A 20,464-nucleotide genomic window follows, 5' to 3' on the forward strand; every position below is an offset into this window, starting at 1 on the left:
ATTGTCTGCGGTCTCAACCATCACCGGACTCTGTGGTCTCAGCGGCAGCCAAGAAGAAGTAGTCTAACTTGTCTTCTTCATCTGCACCTCCAGATAACGAGGGGAAGAAATTAGATTCCGTGGGTAAAAAGGTCCCATACTCTGCAGCGACGACGGTCAAGTCGGCCAATGCCTTAGCGATTGTGGCCAGGTACGACCGGGAGCTTTCGTACAAGATGGCTCCGCTCCTGGATTTCCTCCCCAATGACAAACTGGTCGAGGCTTTGGAGATCTTGCAGGAAGGTGAGGTGGCGTCGGACCACGCCATCATGGTGGCCCAGGACATTGCGGACACAGGGTACCGCCAGATGGGCAACAGGATTTTCCTTCGTCATGGCTACCTCAAGGCCACCAACTTTAGACAATCTGACCAGACTAGGGTCCTGGACATGCCGTTCGACGGAGACAACCTTTTCAGGAAGGCCGTCTATGAATCCCTCCAGTATTCAAACAATAGTCATGTCAAGCGGAACAATGCTTAATAGGCAAGGAAAAACCAACAAAAATGAGTACCCCAGAACATACACTGCAGATCAACCCAGAAAAAACATAGTAAACTTAAACTATAATCATTTTATTGACATTTAAAAATACATATTAAATCTACAAAATAGAATGTACATTTGCTTTTTATATAAGAATAAAGTGCATTACAAAGTGCTTGTCTGAGTAACGGACAGTCTGACTGGTCCTTACTCCAAGAACGCGGCTGGGCTGTCCGAGACCCCGAGTGAGTGAAGGAGATCACTCAAAGGGGGGCCAGCAATCTCAGATGCGTCTGCGGGTAACTGACTAAGGAATCAGAAATATGCAGTCAAACAATGAAAATACATGCAAGAACTGACAATGGGGTGCCGTATGTCGACTACTGAAGTGTCAAGACAACAAAGTTCAAGAAAGTATAAATCTGACACTGATCATTAGTAGTAGTTTCGATGGTATGGAGCATCTAGCTGTGCCAGAGTTGATGCCCATCTTAGTCAGGACGGCGCACTCACTTGGGAATAGTTGCCACTTGATGTTTGCTATATAGTATGTGAAGCAATAATAAAACCAGCGATAAATGCTTAGAGGCCGAGGCCAACCATCGCACCTAAAATACATACACAAAAACAAAACAAACAGCACCAAGTTAAAAGGGAGATCTGAAAGTGCTTGCACTGGGAACTTTAGTCATTATCCAAGTTCAGAAAAGCCTTGAAAAATACAAAGGGAGAACTTGGATAATGATAGTGCAAACTGTATATAGCAAACATAGTGGCAACTATTCCCAAAGGAGTGAAGGACTTGTGGCACCGGGCCATCACCCAGGGGATGGTCCTCATTCCTTTTCACCTAGCAGGAGTAGAGAACACAGTCGCCGACTCTCATCAGGGAGCTGCGCTCTTACCATGAGCGAGAGCTTTGGCAGAATAAAGTAGACAACCTTTTCCTCAAATGGGGCAGTCCCCAGATCGATCTGTTTGCCATGGCGACGAACACCAAGTGACGGAGGTTCGCAAGCAGATTCCACAAGCCAGGGAGCATGGGGGACGCATTCTCCTTCCCTTGGGAAGGCCGTTCCCGCCGTTGCCACTACTACTTCGAGTTTTCAGTCAACTGAGACAGTACCGGTGCAGGATGATCCTCGTCGCACCAGCGTGGCCCGGACCTTCTCAGCATGTCAGCGTCCCCTCCAGTCAAGCTGCCCGTGGTCGTGGATCTCCTCGCCAGGGAAGGACCCACAAATCTGCGGGTCACAGCCCCTGAAGTACCTCCGTATTTATGGTCATTGGTTAAATCTAGGCTGGCGCACGACTCCATCAAGGTACATCTGGCAGCTATCTCCTGCTCTACCAGTCTCCAGGACGGTCTTCACTGTGGTCGCACTGTCTAGTCAGAGTTCATCAAAGGACTGTTCCGCTCGTTCCCGCCGGTGAATGCTCTGCCCCCGGTGTGGGAGCTCAACGTGGTGCTGACTCAGCTCACGGGGGCCCCATTCAAGCCTATGCATTTAGCTCCGCTCAGGTTTCTGTTGTGGAAGACCGCTTCCCTCGTGGCCATCACCTCTGCAAGAGGAATAGGCGAGATCCAGGCTCTGTCCTGCAAGCGGCCTTACTTGACTTTACACGAGAAGAGGGTGCTGCTGCGGACGCATCCCTCCTTCATGCCCAAGGTTCAGTCGGAATTTCTTCTCAACGAGCCCTTGTTGTTACTGAGTCTTTTCCGACACCTTTGTTGCCGGCTGAAAGGACTTTGCACTCGCTGGATGTGGCTCGGGCGCTGAAGATTTTTGTGGCCTGCACAAAGTTTCCAGAAACCCTCTCAGCTTTTTGTGAACTTTGGTCCTGAGGACCATGGGAAGGCCCTGTCCAAGGCGTCCATTTCCTGGTGCCTCTTCGACTGCATCACTCATTGTCATCAGTTGGCAAACCAACCACTGCCTGGCCATCTGAGAGCCCATTCTACCAGAGCGATCGCTGCAACAACAGCGTTCCTGTCTGGTGTGCCCCTGCTGGACATTTGCAGGGCTGCTACGTGGAGGTCGATGCACACCTTCACGAGATTCTACTGCATCGACGGGGATTAGAGGGAGGAGTCCAGAGTCGGCCAGGCAGTGCTGCGCAACCTGTTCGATTGAAGGCTTGGTGAGGAGGTAAAAGACTGCTTCGGCTGAGCCTTGCCACCTCCTATGGTTGTGTAATTATGTACGGTATTACCCAAATTGACCTTTTACGATTGACCTTTTGCACAATTTACCTAATTATAGTGGTCCTAATTGACCTTCTGCACAATTAACCTTTATATTATTTTAGTTATTTTATGTATGTATTGGGTTGGTTTTGGATTATAAATAATATAAAGGGATTGGGTAGGGGGTTGCGAGGGTTTTTGGATTGGGTGGAGGGTTGCAGGGGATTTCCCTCGCATATATGTCCTAATTGACCTAAATTGGGTCAATTCTCCCGAGGTCAATTGTGAAAAGGTCAATTAGTATACAACCTTATGTACTGCTGTGTGTAATTTATTCATGAGCATGTGAATCCATGCCAGACCCCATGCTGGAGAAACAACAAGATACTTACCTGTAACTGTTGTTCTCCAGCATGGGACTGGCACGGATTCACTTGCAAACCCTCTCGCCTACCCCTCTGTGGCTCTTCTCTTGGTCCTACTACCATTTATCGTGCTACCAGATCTGAAGATGGCTGCCAGAGGACGGGATTAAGTAGAGGGCAGTCATTGGTTGGGGGCAGTATGATCCAGAGCTCAGTGATTCGTTTATCGGAGAAAGACAGTTTAGAAACTGAAAGTGTTTTATTTTACCAAGGATCCCCTGCCTGACTGGGAATATTCATGAGCATGTGAATCCATGCCAGACCCATGCTGGAGAACAGTTACATGTAAGTAACTTTTTCCTTTCATGCCAAAGACCTCCAGCACTTTTTGCTGGACTCCTGGATCTCTTTGTTCTCCTGATTGAGGGGACCCCCCACCCCACCCCTTCTTTTTATCCAACAACGGAAACCTTTTTCATTATGTTTTTCCTTTACTTTATGGAGTCTTGCTTGCCTCCACATTTTCTAAGGCATATGTGATTTACTTTTGCAGCACACATCTTTTGTGTAATGTTGCTGGGAGCCATTTGGGCTTTCCTTTTTATATTCTTTCATTTTCCTTGTGAAAATTACTGTTCCGAAGGATAGGGTGTTACTTTTTATCCGTAGCATTTCTTTTGTTAGAACAGCACACACCACCCTATGTGGAGTGCAGAGGGGTTACATGGTATCCCCTTTCTCACTGCATGGATGAAGCATTTTTGTTGGTGACAAGCATACCTGAATGGCTGGTGGCAGTGGACGTGCTATTCCGACTTTTGTGCAATTTTTACTCGCAGGCTGTATTCACAACTGCGGTAATGCACAGAAGGGTCACAATTGACCTAAAAAGATGGCTATATTCTTTTTTTTTTTGTGCCATTTCTTGTGTGCTTGTCCTTTCTTGGTCCTTCTTCTGACGTGCTTGTGGGGGCAGGAGGGGGTGTCCTGGTTTGACTTCTGTCGTTGGCAGGACTCCTTTGTGAAACCCGCTGAATCTCCAGTGTGTCTGCGAGGACAGGAAGCAAGGGAGGAGTCCAAAACTTTGCTGTCCTTTGTTTTCCGGTATGCCGGCCTGGGACCAGTTCCAACTAGGAGGGTGGCAATTTTTTCAGGACGCCCCCACCACACCAAAGTTTGGATATAGCATGAGAGTTCATTGGCTGGGTTCTTGGATAAAAGGTGAGGATCCTGAGGCTGAATACAACAAACTGAAGAGCTTGCTGAAGTACTGCTGCTAGCCTGAACCAGTTTTCAAATCGACAGAGAAGCTCTGAATAGACGACTTCCTCCCTTGGACTGGTGGCCATAATCCGTCTTGCCACGAACTTCAATTGACACCATCCCATGAAGAGCTGCAACCTTGCGAGTCTGCAAACCGGCAATACCTGGGACCTCGACCCTGAGTGCAGTGCATCACCTTACCGCAAACAAACTCTCCCAAAACTTTGGACTCCTTCTGGACCTCCTGAGTCGAGACCTCCCCGCCACCTCCTCGGTACCCTCTCCGAGTGCAGGACTGAGCAAGCGAGGTGAATTGTTCGGATGAGAACTGTTCTTCCTTGGTGTCTGAAAAGGCACCAAAACCAGAGATGTGCGTTGGAGCGCAAAGAATCCTTTGTTGGGAGTCCCTTCTGTCGACGACTGATGCAAAAACCCTTCAAGAGTCCCTCCTTTCATCACCACAACCAAGGACAGGCGACCGGGACTACAGCTGCTGCATCGTGAAGGCATCCGGCCTCATCTTCACCGCTCCTCAGGTGCCGTGGGACTCGTGGTAATACTTTCCTTGAGTCATTCTGTCACTCCTTTGTTGCTGGAGTGCCGAATCCGGTGTTTGGGTGTTTGCCCATACACAATAGCCCATGCCCAACACTTGTGTGCATTCAGGGAGCCATTCCTGAGTTCTCTGAACTATTTCTGATCAACAAAAGCATCCTACTTACTTGTAACTGAATAATCTTTTGGAACGTCACCTTTTCTGCCATATCTGCTTTCCCTCCAGTCTGACTTTAGGGATGGAATGCTAAAGCCTTAAGGCCTCTGAAAAATATTAGAAGTCTTTAAAAGTCAGTACTTTTAAAGACTTAATATTTTTCAGAGGCCTTAAGACCTGTTAATGTCAGTGTTGTTCAGCATTTTATTCCTCAAACAGAATATTTTGAGTTGATATAATAGTGGTTTAACTTATCTTTTGATTTGTGTTCAATCTTCCAAGTCTTACCTTATAATTTACTCACCTGAATGATTGCATTGATTTTCATTGTTTAATAGTTTTGAAATAGTTCTTGTTTTAACTTTGCCATGTGTATATATAAAAAACATTTTATTTTTTTTATAGAACTAAAAGTGTGTTTCTTTGAGCCTAGATATGTTCAAAGTCCTCTGTACTGACCTACATCTCCCTCCTATGATTAGCCTGGCTGCTCGTCCATACTACCAATGCCTTGAGAGGTACAGCCCTATACTAGTAGCTGGAGATTTATATACCAAGGGGTTTGTCTTTATAAGGTCCTACCATAAGTGAACTTTAGAAAAACTTCCTTAACATCCATCCGCTGAGTACCACCCCCAGGGGGACTGTCGTGTAGCAGCTCATCTGCATGACCTCATGGAAAGGGTCTTCCCCCTCGGTGGGGTGGGGGGTGGAAGCAACATCACTGGATTTGTCACAGCCAAACACATCTTTCACTTCTACGTCACTTCAATCTGGGGTTAATTATATGCTAATTGCATTTGCATGGTGCGGAGCTGCCACTGTGGCATTGTAGTGATGTTGGCTTCTGGAGAGTTTGGAGGCCAGAGGAGTATGCGTCTATTGTTGAATGGGTGGGTATTTAGATTGGGAAATACGATCCTACTCTTTATGCAACCGTCTGGCCTCTCCAAAGCATTATAAGGAAACCACAGACGTATGTGACATAAAAGGGGCTTGGGGGGACAGTGGAGTCTAAAGGAGCAGGATTTAGTGAAGAGGGAAGAAGGGAAGATATTTGTTCTTACACTTGTACGCTCACACCAGAATGTATACACCCCTCTAAGGGAAATAAAAGGCGATCTTGTAAGGATAATAATTTTACAAAATGAGGTTGGTAGCAAAGAACGGTCTTCTCCTGCCCCTCTCTCCGTTCCTCACCTGAAATCCTACCCAATCTATACCGTAACACATCACGAAAGTTCCTGTTCAATCTAGGTCATTGACCTCGTACTTCATCCAGTCACACCTCACATGCTGTCATACACACGTCCCCTTCTTGTTATCTCTTACAAAAGTCTACTTACATGTGCGTGTTCACCCGCGTTTCCTCCGTTACAGGGTCCGATACTGGCCAGACCTCCTCTCTGGAGCCATGCCCCGCTTCAGAGAGCAGAGAGGATTTCTATTAAAATGGCTCCTTCTAAAACTGCTCAGGAAACACATGTTTTTTTTTTTATTTGGGGCGGCCCGGTCACTGTAGGTGGGATTGACTGTTTCCTTGAGAACTGACCTGGAGCCTTTCCGCGAAGTATGGGGGGAAATGGTATCACGTCGGGATAGTCACCACTTGTAAGGGTGTCCCTAATTACACCCACACCAGAATGAATACATCCCTCTAGGGGAAATAAGACAAAAAAGCGATCTTCTAAGGATAACCAGTTTAATTTTACAAAATGAGGATGGTAGCAAAGGACTTTGCTGCCTGAACGGTCTACTCCTGTCCCTCTCCCCGTTCCTTCCAAAGTGGTTTCAGGCAGGGCTTTTTATAGGTGTCTTTCCACGGTGATGTCACTGGCGCTGGATCATGACTTCAGCCAAATCCATCAACCTTCCACATAGGGATGCTCCAAAGCCGCCTTTTTTCGTTGTCAGCGGTTTTGTCAGGGCATGCTGTTCTACATTTTGCTAACTATGCACAAACACACTGCAGCTCTACAGACTTTACAAACCTTGAGGTCTAGCCCAAGTAAAAACTAAAGTTTAATGTACAAGCAATTTTAATTCATTCTATTCATATTTCACTCCTCCTGCTAACATTATCTGGTTCCTGTAGTTTCCTCCACACTTAATACTTACAATTTTTATTTCTAAATGCACTTTGCCGTACAAAACATGCTAGTCATATTTTTAACATGCATGGACCCTTGATGGACAGTGGACACCTGGTGAGTCAGTTTGTGCTGGCCATGGTGACGAACACCGCACACTTAAGCGCCTGTGGTCAATTTTAGATCCGACAGGCCGCATTTCTTCTGCGAAGGAGGGGGAGTTTGTCTCATATACAGCACTATGATTTTACAATGCCTAGAATCTGACATTACAGATCTGTCCAGCTAATAGTTAATTGTGCCTTACATTTAGACAATAACTACCTTCTTCAGTGTTTGCTTATGTATGTGATTGTTTGCATGAGAGATCCTTCCCAGTGTCCCTCCCCATCCCCCCCATAGTCCATTATAGCACCTTTAAAGAAGTCTTGCCTAACTCAGAAGTGCTTGGGTGTTCGGGTGGACACTGGTTCCTTCCCAACACTTGCTTGTGTATCTCTTTAGTATCACATCAAAGGGGTGGTGATGTTTACTATGTTAAAACCTGAAACAGTGAGGCTTTCATATTAAATTGATGTATCTTAACGCCACACATGTTTGTTTTGCAGAGCCAATCACTGCTGATCTAATGGAAGACTCTTCCAGCTGGGAGGTCGAAGTAACACCACTACAGCAAGCAAGTTCCCCAGCAAAGCATGATGGTCTACCCCATGATACTATGACGGTCACCAGCATGATCTCCGTTCCAGAGAGCGGCCCTGGGCCCTCAATTGGGCATATGTCCAAAACAGCCAAATCAAATATTAAGAAGGCCATGAAACAGAAGCGAGTGCCTAAAGGACCCACTGAGGAACTACGACCTGGGCCTGCATTGATGGAATCTGTACAGGATTTGCCTAAAAAATCAACAATTGGAAACTCCATTGCCCCAGATATAGGAAGGAACTTAAGTTGCGATATACAGGATGGAGAGCTCTTTGAAAAATCCTGGAAAATGACTGGAGAAAATTTGGGTATGAACGAAGAGACTACAGTGATTAAACTCCCCAAAATATTTTCCCTGGCTTCTTTCAAGCGGAAAAGCAGCCTCACTTTGACTTTTGCTGAGCTAGTGGAGGATTATGAACAGTTCATCGAGGAAGGGTTGTCCAAACATGTAGAAATTGTGAAACTTTACACCGGCCCGGGGGAAAAAGGATACCCTCAGCCGTTAGAAGAAACTGAATTGAAGAATGTCTCTGAGAAGGGAGGGAATGAGGATTCTGAACCTGAAAGGAATGACTATAAATCATCAGGGAATGCTTTGTCTGACCTCGAAAGAAAGGCCAACCCAGAAATGGAACAGAATGACGAAAGTGGTATGGAAACAGTTAACCCTGAAATGGAAACAAATGGCTTCAATGTGTGGCCTGACCGCAGTGGCTCCATAACAAACTCTAGTATGCGTGCCACGTATGGCAGTAAGAGCGAGAATGAATCGTTCAGCTCCAGGACATCGTCTGACACCGAGGACAATATGCAGAACATGGAAACTGAGCCCCTAGACACAATGCTTCAGGAAACCAATAACCCCTCAAACTTTATCACAGATGAGAAAAAGTGCCTTTCTTCGTTAGGGACAGACTGTGTTCAACCTGATGGCCCACCTGAAGTGCACATGGAACCTGTCTCGCATGAGTTACCAGTGCAAGAGGAAGAGAGCCAATTTACAAAACCTAATGCGATCCAAGAAAATCCAGTAAAAGTAAAAGCAAAAGCAAAGCGATCTAAAAGCAGTCGTGCTAACCGCGCGTCAAAACAACCTCAGAGAAGCTTTTCAAAAGAAACAGAGGAAGAGTTTACAGCCAAATTGGAGCAAAGAAACCAAAGTGTCTCATCGTATGAGGAGCAGGGCTATGAGGAATATTGGAGGTCCTACTATCAGGCATGGCAGAATTATTATTCTGTAAACTCAAGTCCCTACTATCGAAAGTTCTGTAAGCGGTCCACTTGGATGGCTGCTTACCACATGCACTCTGTGTACCTCCGGGAGTTGCTGAAACCCTGATTTGTGGACGGACTTCCCCAAACTAAGCATTGAAACCCTACAGTAAAAGAAGAGGGCTTGCTTATTTACCAACTCCCTCCCCCCCTTCGCCCCCCCCCTGCACCCCCCCAGCCCGCCATGTGGTGCTCCCAAGTGATGCACAAATTAATTTAGTTTTTGTCCTATCTGGAAAGTGACCAGAAACTCCTTTTCTTCTACTGAGACGCATTTTCAATGTTGTCTTGTAATATAATTTTAGAATAAGGTTGGAGCTATCCTTAAGGAAGAGAAGTAAGCATTCTCAATAACTAATGTATTTTCGCTTGACAAAATGAGAAATGATTGAATCGGGTCCGTCAAATTTTTTAGCAGTCCACTTTTCTTTACACAACTTTATTGCGAGTTTAACATGCAAGGAAATCTAATTTTGCAAGAACCTACAATTCAGTGACCCGGGTCCTGTCTTCTTTTTTTTATAAATTGGGTACAAAGAGATATGCTGTAGCCACACAATAGGATATGGTGGGGAAAGTATTGCCGAGATTGTGCCCTCAAAAAAGTAAGATTCGTCAAGCAGCATGCTTATTGCTCACTCTGTTTAGTATAAATAACTTCATGCAGTTAATGTTAATATTTCTACTATGAAAAGTAAATAAAAATGTTGAACTGTCAATTTTAATTGCTACACGAGACTGGCAAAGGTTTGTGACGGATTTGGAAGGGTGATTAGATAAACCCACTCTGGTTCTTCTGATTATTAAATGAGGATTAAATCTGCTAGCATCTATTCCAGCAGAATGCATGTGTTACCTCGTCTGCACCATGGGGGATGCTTGATGTAAGTTTCTGAAACGTTGCTCTAGCTATGTTTTGTATAGGAATAATGTTCTAGACTTTGTTTTTGTATATACACTTATTGCAGTTAAAATTTGGCTAGATTTTGACCTAATGGCTGCCAAAATTGATACGTTTTTTACTCTTTCGGCACCATTATCTATCTCACTCCTCCCTCCCCTCCCCTCCCCCCCACCCCTCACCCCCACACTCTTTTTATTCTTTCTTTTTGTCCCTCTGGTTCCACTTGGCTAATTCCAAACCTACTGCACTTCCTTTGCCTTTTTCAGTCGCATGCCACACTTCCTCCTCTCGGACTCTGGTTTTCTTTCTCACGTCCCTTCCTGCTACCCATTTTTGGCCTCTTCACTTTGATTTCCCCCCTACTTGCTTTTCTCTACACTAACCACTCTGCTGCGATGTCTCCCCCCTAACCACTCAAGCGATCTTTCTATCTCGACCCCTCCTTATTTTCCTGCTTTTTCCGAGTGTGTTTACTGGTTGTACATGTCCAATATGAAGTCATGTCAATCTGTATTTCTCCTTGCGTTTTTATCCAAAATGGTTTGGTGGTGTGCTGAACTCCTGCAACCTAATCTATATATAGATTTGTGAAAGTGTGTTTGTATGTTCAGGGTTGGCTCCAGCCCCATAACAGTTGGAGGAAATTTGACAAACCCTACCCATTCGCCCTGCACAGGGCGGGGTCTGACCCTGTGTTGTCATTATAGGTGATTTCGGGAGATTTAAGATTTTGTGACTTTTCGATTGGTAGGAATTTGGGTCACAAAGCATACACAAGGCTATAGCAGACCCCCACTTGCAAGTCGGCTACTGACACGTGCAACACCGAGTGGTACCGCTAGTAGAATATATAGTAAGCACAGACTGCAGCGAATTCATTCAGTGTACAGTACATTTAGTTGATCCGTGTAATAAAGAAGCACTTTCGAGTCCATAGATATTCAGATGCCCCTCTTTATTTTCACAATTCGTACATCTTAGCCCATTGGTTACTTAAATTCTGTAATGAGGGAACAGCAGATATTTATTCTGTGATCTCACAAATGTATAATGATGTGCAGTTCCACTCAGATGAAAGTTAAACTTCTTTATTAAATTATCACATAGCAACTGTGGTACCTCTTCTCTACCTTTTCACTCTGAGGGTTCTTGCCCTTCAGAATTCCTCAACAAATAACATTCTAAATGGGAACTCTATAATCTGGCTCCTGTGAAGCAGGATAACAATATAGCACATCTCCTTTCCCTCTCCCGTTACTCTCAATGCCGTTTTAGGGAATTAGAATTGTAACAGTGTGGTGACACAGTGAAGACATATCACAACGGTAAAATACATTTTTGAGGACAAACCTATATCTCTGAGGCTTTTGGTTCTGCTTCGATCACTTCCTATGTATAGGCTGACATTTTTTAGTGGTAGTCTCAGAGTATTACAAGATTTGTTTTTGAAACTCAAAGGCACGCTGACTGGGTGTGTCAGTGATAATATCCCTAGTGTGACATCAATTGTACCCATGGCCTTCGTACATTGAGGTCCCGCAGATTGTTTTTTTCTGCCATTGTAGTCGGATGCTAATTTGCGGAGTCCTTCAGGCTGATGCCTTTCATGGAAAAAGTTTATTATAGACCCTTGCTATTATTTTGCTAACCGCCCCTTACCCGCCGCAAGTTCTGCAGTGATTTTCAACAGGTGGAGCTATCGACAACGACCGAAGAGTCGTCTCGACAGACACTGACCGTGGCCTACACCGGCCTCGGCCATTACAATAGGGAGAGTGAGGGAGGCCGTACGTTCTTCTCCTTTTAGAGAATGCCAAATCTCTTCCCCCTCATTCCCTTCACTGTGCTGCCTTTTCCACTAATCATGGAAAATACGCCTTTTTAAAGTTTTGTCCGTCCTGCAATAAGAATTACCCCTGGGTAGACACACACAGTGTGTAACCGACTCCCATGATCACCCCGAAAAGAACTGCAAATCCTGCAAGCTCTTTCGACCAAAGACATTGAAGGATCGTAGAACAAAATGCTAGGCCACCCATGCCATGCAGGCCGAGGCCCCCTTTGACGTGGAGGGAGCTTCCAGTGATGGCAGCCTTGGTGTTCTAAGTGATGCAGGAGTGAACAGGATTTGAGAGACTCCCACGTGCAAGCCCCCCGACTCCATTAAGCAGTCCGGCGGTCCTGTTACTGAGACTAAACCTGGTGACTCGAGCATGCACACTTCACGCCACATCAAGCACACATCCCACAGCTGACCGTCGACTGTGCTGTCAATGGATGAAAGCCACGCAGTGTCACAGGAAATGTCCTCAAACATTGCTGTCCTCTGGGACATCGCGCTCGCTGCATGACCGGCTTCTGAAACAGACGAACAAGTCTGTTTCTGACACAGCGAATAAAACAGATGCCCTTTCATGCGCCGAAATGCATGCTTCAAAAGGTGTTTCGACGGCCCCTTCTATGGCCCCTTCCACATCCTCAAAAATGAAGGAACTCATTAAGAAACTGAAGGACAGAATCCAGCGCGGCCACCAGGGTTTCCTTCCAGCACCCACAGGCCTGCTCATCAGCTCTGTGGATTACCCACTACATGGTTACAGGGGCTCCTCCCCCAAAGTCCTATCAGGATCTACAAACCATCTTTTCACCCTGCCTTGAGAGAGACCCCTGAAGGTCGAAACACATGTCGGCTACACTAATAAATGCACCTGTGAAACTTTATTCAAGACAAATCTGACTCCTCATTAGAGACTAGAATCTGATCTAAGTATCTTGAAGTACCCAACGCGATGTGAAGGGTCTCCAACCACTCTTCTATGTTTACCTTCCAGGACAGTGGTTCACTGTCCTAAGACGCAATCACACGTGGCAGGGTACGCTCCATATCACCAATCAGGCACGGGATTCCCACAAATCGTGCGCCCAATTATTTCTCCTCATTAAGAAACACATCCTTGGCCCTCTTTTTGAATCCAAGATGTCGAAATCCACTAAAAATGTGATGCCTCTACTGTCCAAGCCCTCTACTTACCAAGATAGTGGCCCCTCTAAACCTAAGGACACCCATGTACCCTTAGACATTCTTTCAGGGACCATGCACCACAAGGAGCCTAGCCCCGCCGAGGACACTCCCTTATTTATTTTATTTCTAGAGCGCTTCAACAGAGGCCCAGAGACATAAAGTGCTGACGCAGAGGCACAACAGAAAATCCTAGGGGGGGGGAACCTGAGAAGGACTGCAAGGCAGGGGTTACTTTTCAATCAAAAAGAAGGGTTTGAAACTGGAAAGACTGGGGCACAACCTCAGGTTAAGCAGAAGGGTATTCCACAGATGAGGGGTCGAGATTGCAAAAGATACATTTTTTTTTACCTGCACCAATTTGGCCTTGAGTATAAGAAGTAGACCAGTGTTGTTGGATCTCAGGCTGCGTCTATCAGGTAGTCATTTCAGCTGTACTGCCAGGTAGGATGGACACTTGCCATACATGCAAGAGCGTGCAATGCAGAGTGTACGAAACATGACTCTCTTCTATGGGGAGCCAATGTAACGCTCAACGAGCTGTTGAGACATGATCCGTTTTACGCATACCTACTACAACCCTCACTGCGTTGTTCTGTACAACCTTCAGAAAATTTAATTCTCCTTTTCCCAAGCCTAGATAGCCCTGGCCAAAGTGGCAAAGCTGGATACATTAAAGTATGGTCATCTGAGTGGACCCCACAGAGTTTCAATAGGGTCATGAGGAATATGTCCTCTTTTGTAGACTTCATGGACTGGCACCCTGCAGAAATGTTTAACCTTCAGTGCCTGTCGCACACAGTAGTAGCTAGGGATGAACCAGCAGACAAGAAGGCATGCCTGTACACTTTTCAGCCCAGCACCTCCAACCAAAGCCAGGCTATCCCTCGGCTGCACCCCTACCAGGACTTATATTTTGTAGATGCCTCCGGTTCACTTGATCCTGGCTCTCTTGGAGATCAAGGGCACTAGTATGACCAGGGCCAGTGTGAGCAAAACCAATATGATGTGTATGTCATCCAGTCACCAGACCGCCAAGATCAACCAGTGGCTGACTCCCCAGGCGACGACCAGCTCCAGTACAATGAGCTGCTCCTCAAGGCCGCAGAACATTTCAAAGTAGACACCCAGGATGCCCAAGTTGATAGACTTTGTGGAGGACATTCTTGGAGACAAGTCTGCAACTCAATTCATTCCTCTCCTGCAGTCTTATTCAGACTCATTCAACCGTCTCTCCTAAAGCCAAAAATTACTTGAGCAGTCAATCCCTGCATCGAGAAGGTGTTCAGACCGGCCCCTACTGACCCGCTATACATTAAGGTTTAGCTGAAACCCAGCTCTCCGGTGGCACCACAACTAGGAAAAGGGCAGACAGACCTCTAGCCTCTGCAGAAGCTCCACCAGATAAAGAAAGTAAAAAGATATACACTTTTGGCAGAAAGGTGGGTTCCACGGCTGCTATCAGACTAGGATAGTCAACAATACTACACTTTTTGCAAGCTACGGTTGCCATTAAGTGGGATGAACTGCAACTACAAATTGAGACAGTCTCAGAGCCCCTAAAATCTCAGCTCTTAAAGACTGTAACCGAAGGCAAGCAGGTGACCAACTGCATCCTAAAAAACAACCTGGATACCGCGGACAACGCAGGCCGTATCGTAGCTGAAGGCATGCTCATTAAGCGTCATGCCTGGATTAGGCAATCTAGTTTTACATTTGAAACACAGGCCATGTTACTCAACATGCCTATGGAACCAAATGCAGTGTTTGGTAAAGCTGTTGAGGATACCTTAAAAGCGCCAAAGAGGCGATTCCAAGATGGCAGCCAGGCGTGAGGACGTGTGCGTAGTCAGCTCCGTCCCTGATGAGGCCCAAACAATCAAGCAGGGCACTGGCAGCGGTGGGAGACGCTGCCAAGACCGATGATGGAAGCAAGACCAATGGTAATGGTGGGCGAATGACACTTAAGGCGAAACGAGAAGCGCCAGCCCAAGAGACGCGAACTGCAGCAGGAGCGGCCTGACAACGAGGCAATCAAACAGCACCTGGAGCGGAATCTTGACAGGTGACCGCCGATCCCAGGGACCCAAGTAGGGCAGCCGGCGGCAGCGGGAATTAGGGCAGCCCTAACAGTCAGGCGTAGGATCAGAGCTGCAACCAAAAGGTGAGCCGCGGACTGGCAGGGGGGGAGAAGTGCATGGCAGTGGTCTCTGCACAAAGCACACATACCCATCCAGGCTAAAAGAGTGAGTCACCCGGCGCTATGTCCGTGCCTTGCATTGCGGGGATGCCGGGACAGCAAGGCAGACCTGAGGCCCTTTGATGGAATAAAATAAAAAGCTAAGCCAAACCCGCCTACGAAAACCCCCTGCAACCACTCTCCCAAACCCCCCATACCCCCTGTGCACCGCCAGACAATCATGGTGGGGTGCCCCGGGCTACAGCTGGGGACGCACCTACTGGAAAACGCCATCCAGGAGAAGCTGCCCTGATCACCTCAGACGCTGCAGCACCCAAGGGATCACAACAGGAAAGGGGGTACTGTGACAAATGACCCATTCCGCAGGAAGATTGGGAGATGCTAGCGGACCCCCCTCGCTCCATCTGGCAACACATCACATTTGCTCTTGGCTGTCCTGAGCAGAGGTGAGGGGGGCGCGCAGACACAGAAGCAAGAGGAGAGGGAATCCAGGGAAGATAGCGGGTGCATCTCGACAATTCTGCTTTGCGAGCAATCCACAGGTGGGTACCCGAACCCACCCAGATAAGAACGCTCTACTAGACACCACGGGACTGGAGAGTCCCATTGCTGTGTGCAGACATTAATATCGCACAAAGGACAGATTGGGGAGGGCTGCACATCAGAAAGCAGCACAATGTGGAATAAGTAAGGCAAGTAGGAACACACAGTAGTAAGATCACCTGGGCAAAGCTACACTACAAGTGGCCAGAAACATCACTGTGTAAGTGGGCTAGGCTGAAGGAGCAGCTTGTGACCCAGGGCTTACCTGATGGCAGGTATTAAGGGAAAGGGTACTACCTGCAAGAGAGTGCAAAAGACAGTGAGCACAGACTGCCCCATCCAATGCTGCTGGGTAAGGGAGCCGGATCCCCTGTATCAACAAGGCAAAGTGCAGGAACTCCTGAGCATCCCAGAAGGCGATGGAGCCAGCTCCCCACCAGAATGGCAGCCTCAAAAGCCAATATAGAAGCCTACTTCAAGAATTTCAAGACAAACTTGCAACAACGGTCCAAACACAATTTGCATAATTTATGAGGGAGATGAAACAATCCATCAGACATGCAGGGAAACATTACATCCTTGGAGGAACAGATGGACACCACGGAAAATGCCCTTCAAGAAGCCACAGAGGACACGCACAAAATAGATGTGGCCCTGGAAGATCTAGCAAGGTTAACCCAAAATATGCAACTACAGTGAGAAGAGCTAGAAAACTGGTCCCACCGATCAAACATATGCTTCTGGAACCGAACGGTCACACAGATCTTTACGGACCTTGAGGGGACTGGGGATATCCCAAAAGACAGGATCCACAGGATGGGCCCCAAACGACCGGAACCAGGTGTGTGGGCAAGAGATGTAGTGGCCGCACTAGCAAGCTATCCCCAAAAAGAGGCAATCCTCTGTGCAGCTTTCCCATCAGAACCAATTAAATGGAGATATGCCTGTATCAAGATCTAGCACCGTCAAACCTCCAGAAAAGAAATGGGGGCATTAGTAAGACTTGTCCAGGGCAATCAGATCAAATATACTTGGACACTCCCCTTCAGGGTTCTCTTCCAGTGCGAAGGTTGTTAACAAAGGATAACAACAAAAGGGAAGGGACACACCTCCACATCGAGGACGATCCCCTGTAGGCAAGGGAATCTCAGGACTCTCCCCAAGCCATGGGAATGGACTCCAGTAAGGAGTCGTCATAGGCGACCCCAGCTGCGAGGCCCTCAGCAACCGGAACACCAAAAGGAATTGCTCTGCGCTACAACAGCAAACTAACTTAGGGATAGTTGACAACTATAGTCATGGTCGCAACAAGCCCGAACAGCAGGCCCACGGGGTAGGTGGCTGCGGGCTGACTGCTGACTTGGAATCATGATGGGAAACTCACTAGTTGGCCCTGGCAGGTTATGCAATTCCAACTCCCAGGCCCAGAGCTCGGGAATCACTTAGGCACCAGGGTGGGAGGGGGTTCCAGGAGGTTGCAGGGGGTGGGGGGGGGGAGGTTTGAGGGAAATTGGTTGAAGGGCAGTTCAGGGGGAAAAGGGGGTCCAAGATGGGGAGGGACTCACACAATAGTTAATTCCAGGGCAAAACCTCCAAGACACCTGAGAAACATAGAACAAGATGGTCAAGTTCCTCTCACTTTACATAAGGGGTCTAAACACCCTCACACCTGATATCGTAGCACTTCAAGAAAACCATATCAAACAAGCTGACAAATGCTGTCTGGAACTTGGACAGTATCTGCAGAGTATACAGGAAAACACACAGGGGAAGGTGGTTGGGGTCCTGATAGCAGTAAAGCAGGGGCTGGCGGCGCAAATAATGTTCTTGAAGGTGGATAAGGAGGGAGATGCCTGTTACTCAAGCTCCATATAGGGTCATCTATGCAGACGATGGTGACAATATATGCACATAACTCAGGACAAGATGGCTTCCTGAGAGTGGTCCTCGCAGAGTTGGAATCATTTAACCAGGTGGAGACACTGTTCATGGGGGTCTTTAATATAGCATGGGACCCTGGGGGGGGGGGGAGATAGGAGTGCTGAGCAAACACATTGCCACGTCACTCTTTCGGCCTCCCTAAAGAAAGCGATTGAGCATCTTGCACTACAAGATGTATGGACATCAAGGAAGGGGTCGGAGCCAGGCTTCACCTTTTACTCTCATGTAGTACACCACCTTCTCCCGCATTGATAATACATGGGACGCCACCACACTTATGGGCAATATTACACATATAGACCTCCACACTATCGCTCTTTAGGATCATGCCCTTATCTCCATGACACTTAATCTACAGCGGAACAAGGAAGGGGTCGGAGCCAGGCTTCACCTTTTACTCTCATGTAGTACACCACCTTCTCCCGCATTGATAATATATGGGCCTCCACCACACTTATGGGCAATATTACACAAATAGACTTCCACACTATCGCTCTTTAGGATCATGCCCTTATCTCCATGACACTTAATCTACAGCGGAACAAGGAAGGGGTCGGAGCCAGGCTTCACCTTTTACTCTCATGTAGTACACCACCTTCTCCCGCATTGATAATATATGGGCCTCCACCACACTTATGGGCAATATTACACATATAAACCTCCACACTATCGCTCTTTAGGATCATGCCCTTATCTCCATGACACTTAATCTACAGTTGAACAAGGAGGGGCTTGGGAGCTGGGGCTTCCCCTGGGAGGTACTTACAGATTCAATCATGAGGGGGGACCTGGAGGGGAAAATCATGGAGTTCTTTGAACACAATGCCGAACCGGGTGTACCGAAGCGGTGGCATGGGGCGCCTTTAAGGCTAAGCTTAGAGGGGAATTGATAGCCTTTAGGGCAAAGTGGCTCAAGCAGCAGAGGGCCCTAGAAACTGAACTAGAACAGGACCTTAAGGACATCATGGGTGAAATGGTCCAAGATTCAAGCAGAAAGCTGTGGAAAGCATATACAAATGCGAGGGGGAAGTTGAACCCCTTACAAACAGAAGGCGGAAACAAATCACCTTTTGTTAAAGCAGAGATATTATGTACGGGCTAACAAGGCGCAGGCAGGCTACTAGCTAGACAGCTGAAGCTAAAAACGGCTGCCCAAATGATTCAGGGGGTGGTCAACCCCTGAGCGATTAAAGTAAAAACCACCCCCGAAATTAAACAGTTTGTCAACTTCTATACCACTTTGTATAAGTCAGACAGGCTGGTAGACAGCAGCAGAAAGCCTATCTGGGATTGCTACCGTTCCCATAAAACACCCCGGGGGGACTGGGCAGTATTAGAGGCGGATATTACAACCGAGGATGTTTATGCGATTAGGCCCCTACCCCTTGGGGCCGGATGTGTATCCAGCTGCATTCTACAGGGCATTCCAGCAGACACTTGCGCCTAGGTTAGCCTCTCTGTTTAACTTCTTTGTCAAATCCAGCCATATCACCCAAACGATGGAGGAAGCTAACATTATTCTGTTCCCCAAACCGGCTAAAGACCCGGCACAATGCAGGTCGTACAGGCCCATCGCCCTGTTAAATGTGGAGGCAAAACTCTAGAAGCCCTCCTCCCACAGCTAATTCACCCTGATGAAGCTGGATTTATTCAACATAGGCAGACCCATGACAACATCCGGCGGCCATGACACATTATAGAAGATCCAACGGAAGGGGGACGCGGCTATTCTCTCGCTATACTACAAGAAAGCATTTGACAGGGTGGAGTGGTCCTTCCTATTTAATACCATGGAGACTATGGGGTTTGGGCCGGGATTTCTGAACAAGATCCGAGCAAACTACTGTGACCCAGTCGCCTGGCTGTTAATTAATAGAGACAAGTTGGAAAGGGGGACCAAACAGGGCTGCCCCCTCTCCCTGCTTCTATACGCCATCCTCCTGAAACCCTTCCTTATCGCATTACAAGCCAGTCAATCAATCCGGGGCATTCCATTTGGGAGGGAGTAACACACAGTAATGCCCTATGCGGAAGACCTGCTCCTCACCCCATGATCCAGAAGCATCCTAGCAAGGGGTGGTCCGGGAAATAAAAAGCACTTGGGGCAGTAGTGGGTCTAAAAATAAACATAACATCAAAAATATTAAATCTTTCACTGTCAGGGGAGAGGCTTCAACGGGTTATAAGCATGTCCCAATTTAGATGGGTGCAGGGAGGCATCAGGCCCCTGTGGATCACTATCTCGCAGACACTAAAGGGGCTCTATTAGGCAAACTACCAACCCCTTCTAGCACTCCTCATACACCTTCGCAAATGGGGCCCTCTCAGTATCATGGATGGGTCGGATAAATGCGCTCAAAATGGTAGTGCTTACCAAGATTTTCTACCTCTTCCAGGCACTGCCGATCCAGGTCCCGGAGTCCTTTTTACAGGCAAATTGATAGTGCCATACATCGGGAGCAACAAACCTCCCCATGTAGCGCTGAAAATTCTGATGGCCCCAACAAATAAGGGCGGAATAGGTTTACTGAATGTTTGCATCTACTTCTGGACAGTCCAGATCAGGGTGATTAGGGACTGGTTTGGAGAAGACTCCGAGAAAAGATAGATCCAGGTGGACAGGGCGGTGTTGGGTGCCCCGCTGAGCGAGGTTCTCTGACTGCACAAGATGGACCGCCCACGCAATATGCGCATATCTGAAATTACAAAACTGGTAGAGAACACTTGGGGCAACT

General features: G+C 47.3%; 1 protein-coding gene across 2 annotated transcripts in view; it reads left to right on the forward strand.

Annotated features, from left to right (window-relative positions):
- The window catches only part of DDX20 (DEAD-box helicase 20), a 440,715-nt gene extending 430,874 nt beyond the window's left edge, over window positions 1–9,841 (forward strand). For both annotated transcript variants that reach the window (XM_069633316.1, XM_069633317.1), the window contains one exon: window positions 7,751–9,841. In XM_069633316.1, the coding sequence (XP_069489417.1) occupies window positions 7,751–9,189 (1,439 nt within the window). In that variant the 3' untranslated portion in view covers window positions 9,190–9,841. The remainder of the gene's footprint in view (window positions 1–7,750) is intronic.
- The last annotated feature ends 10,623 nt before the right edge of the window (window positions 9,842–20,464 follow it).

This window comes from Ambystoma mexicanum, chromosome 13, assembly GCF_040938575.1.
Source record: "Ambystoma mexicanum isolate Mex_15411 chromosome 13, UKY_AmexF1_1, whole genome shotgun sequence".
NCBI classification, from domain to species: domain Eukaryota; kingdom Metazoa; phylum Chordata; class Amphibia; order Caudata; family Ambystomatidae; genus Ambystoma; species Ambystoma mexicanum.